Genomic DNA, 2,593 nt, shown 5'->3' with positions numbered 1-2,593 from the left:
CATCCTCCCTCCCTCATGGACAGCCATGGCTGACAACGCTACCACATTTCCCCTGCAAGCAATTCCTCAACCCCAACATATGCCACCACCACACCTCGTCTTCCATCCCATCCCATGTTGCAGAGACGACTTGCCATGGCCGATCGCAGCATGACCCTGCAGCTAGCCTTTGCGGCCATCCTCCTCTTCATCCTGTGCGGCGGCGGCGGCAGCACCTGCAGCGCCTTGCGGTTCGCGTACCAGAGCTTCGACGCGGCCAGCGAGGCCGACTTCAGCTTCACCCCGGGCGCCACCGTCTCCAACCGCTCCCTGCAGATCACGCCCGACGCCGGCGACATGACCCACCGGTCGGGGAGGGTCATGTACGCCAGAGACACCCTCAAGCTCTGGAAAAACAGCGACCGCACGGCGCTCACCTCGTTCAAGACGGAGTTCGTGCTCAACATCGTCCCCAGGAACGGCACCGGGGAAGGCATGGCCTTCATCCTCACCAACAACCCGGCCCTGCCCAGCGACAGCAGCGGGCGGTGGCTCGGCCTAACCAACAACCATACCGACGCCGCGCCGGCGAACCGGATCGTCGCGCTCGAGTTCGACACGCGGAGGAGCTTCGACGCCGACTTGGACGGTAACCACGTCGGACTCGACCTCAACAGCGTGCGGTCCCTCGGGCAGATGCCGCTCAGCAACTTCTCCATCGTCCTCTCCAGGGGGGCCGACGTCGATGTCACGTTCGAGTACGACGGCAAAATGATGAGCGTCCTCGTGGTGCAAGGGGGGCTCGCCTTCACCTACGCCTGGTACACCGACCTGTCGCGGTATCTCCTGGACAACATCTCCGTGGGTTTCGCGGCTTCCACCGGCGAGTTCGCACAGCTGAACCAGGTCAAGTCCTGGAACTTCACCACGGTCGACGACGCGGGCGCCGGAGGTGACGGTGGGTATCGGTTGAGGCGCCAGAAGGTATTTCTCGCCATGCTGGTCCCGCTCACCGTCGGCGTGCTGCTCATGGCGTTGCTCGTGTGGAGAAGGCTGACGCGGCAGACGAGGCTGGCGTACCGCAACCTCGAGAAGATGATCGACGCCCATGGCCCCGTCAGGTTTAAGCTCAGGGAGCTCAGGAACGCCACCGGCGACTTCAGCGACGGCCGTAAGCTCGGCCGAGGCGGCTCCGGCACCGTTTACCTCGGGTATCTGAGGAGGATGAGCATGGAGGTGGCCGTGAAGCGGGTGTCCACGAACGTCAACTCCAACCGCGGCGAGAAGGAGTTCGTGGCGGAGGTGAACACCATCAGCAAGCTGTCGCACCGGAACCTCGTGAAGCTCATCGGCTGGTGCCACAAGAAGAGCGAGCTGCTCCTCGTCTACGAGTACTTCCCCATGGGCAGCCTCGACAAGCTCCTCTACGCCAGAGAGAGGACCGCGTCGTCGACGTCGTCGATGTCGGCGTCCACGGACACCCCGGAGCTCACATGGGAGCGGCGGTACAAGATCATCCGCGGCGTGGCATCGGCGCTGGACTACCTGCACCACGGGAGCAGCAGGCGGATCCTGCACCGGGACGTCAAGGCCAGCAACGTGATGCTGGACGAGGAGTACAACGCGCGGCTGGGGGACTTCGGCCTCGCACGCGTCATCCAGCACGACGGCGCCACGCACCACTCCACGCAGGTGGTGGCCGGCACCCGCGGCTACATGGCGTACGAGAGCTTCTTCACCGGCCGCGCCAGCCTCGACACCGACGTGTACGCGTTCGGGGTCTTCGTCATGGAGGTGGTCAGCGGGAGGAGCCCCAGCAACGCCGTGCAGTACCAGTACGTCCACGACAGCGACCACCGTGGCGGTGGCGAGGAGGAGTACTGGAGAGGCGGGCGAGGGCGACACGCCACGCCGATGCACATCGTGGACTGGATGTGGAGGCTGTACGGCGAGGGGAAGGCGCTGCACGCCGCCGCCCCGTTGCTCGGCGGCGAGTTCGAGCAGGCGCAGGTGGACTGCGCGGTGAGACTGGCGCTGGCGTGCTGCCACCCGAACCCGAGGGAGAGGCCGTCCATGAGGGCGGCCGTGCAGGTGCTGATCGACGGAGCGCCCGCGCCGGAGCCCCCGTTGAACAAGCCTGCGTTTGTTTGGCCTCCGGGTGGCAATCGGCAGGAGATGGAGCTGCCGGACGTCGGGTTGCTGTTCACGGGAGACGCCGGGCAGCACAGTAGCTTCTGCTCCATGAGCTGTTCCATCTCAGGGAGGTGACAAATTTGGGGCATGGAAATACCGCTGCAGGATTGATGTCTTTCCTGTTGTTATCTTAGATGACCAGAATCAAATGTACATTGATAGATGATTCTTTCTAGTTTAGCTAAAAAAATGTCTTATATTTTGAGATGAATCTAGTACTATTAAATTCTCATTTCTTTATTTCTTAAAAGAGATGGACATTTTGAGACGGAGGTAGTATTGCGTTGTAGGGGAAATGCCTTTTGATTCCTGGGTGTATACACTTGATATGGGGGAAAGTAATAATTAAAAAAATGTGAAAAGTTTAGATTTTTTTTATTAGAATCAACCTGACTTTCTTTTGCACTAGTATATAATTTTT

At 60.7% G+C, this 2,593-nt stretch overlaps 1 protein-coding gene across 1 annotated transcript; it reads left to right on the top strand.

Annotated features, from left to right (window-relative positions):
• On the top strand, positions 1 to 2,369 carry LOC123190407 (probable L-type lectin-domain containing receptor kinase S.5). Its single transcript, XM_044603031.1, has one exon. It carries the CDS (start codon positions 115 to 117, stop codon positions 2,245 to 2,247), a length of 2,133 nt encoding a protein of 710 aa, XP_044458966.1. The 5' UTR covers positions 1 to 114; the 3' UTR covers positions 2,248 to 2,369.
• The last annotated feature ends 224 nt before the right edge of the window (positions 2,370 to 2,593 follow it).

This window comes from Triticum aestivum, chromosome 2A (genome assembly GCF_018294505.1).
Source record: "Triticum aestivum cultivar Chinese Spring chromosome 2A, IWGSC CS RefSeq v2.1, whole genome shotgun sequence".
Classification (NCBI taxonomy): Eukaryota; Viridiplantae; Streptophyta; class Magnoliopsida; order Poales; family Poaceae; genus Triticum; species Triticum aestivum.
Note: the sequence above shows the minus strand (reverse complement) of the source record. Positions and strands in the feature narration are given on the sequence as shown.

Coding starts and splice junctions, on each gene's coding strand:
- LOC123190407 (XM_044603031.1), top strand. CDS start 115: ATGTTGCAGAGACGACTTGCCATGGCCGATCGCAGCATGACCCTGCAG.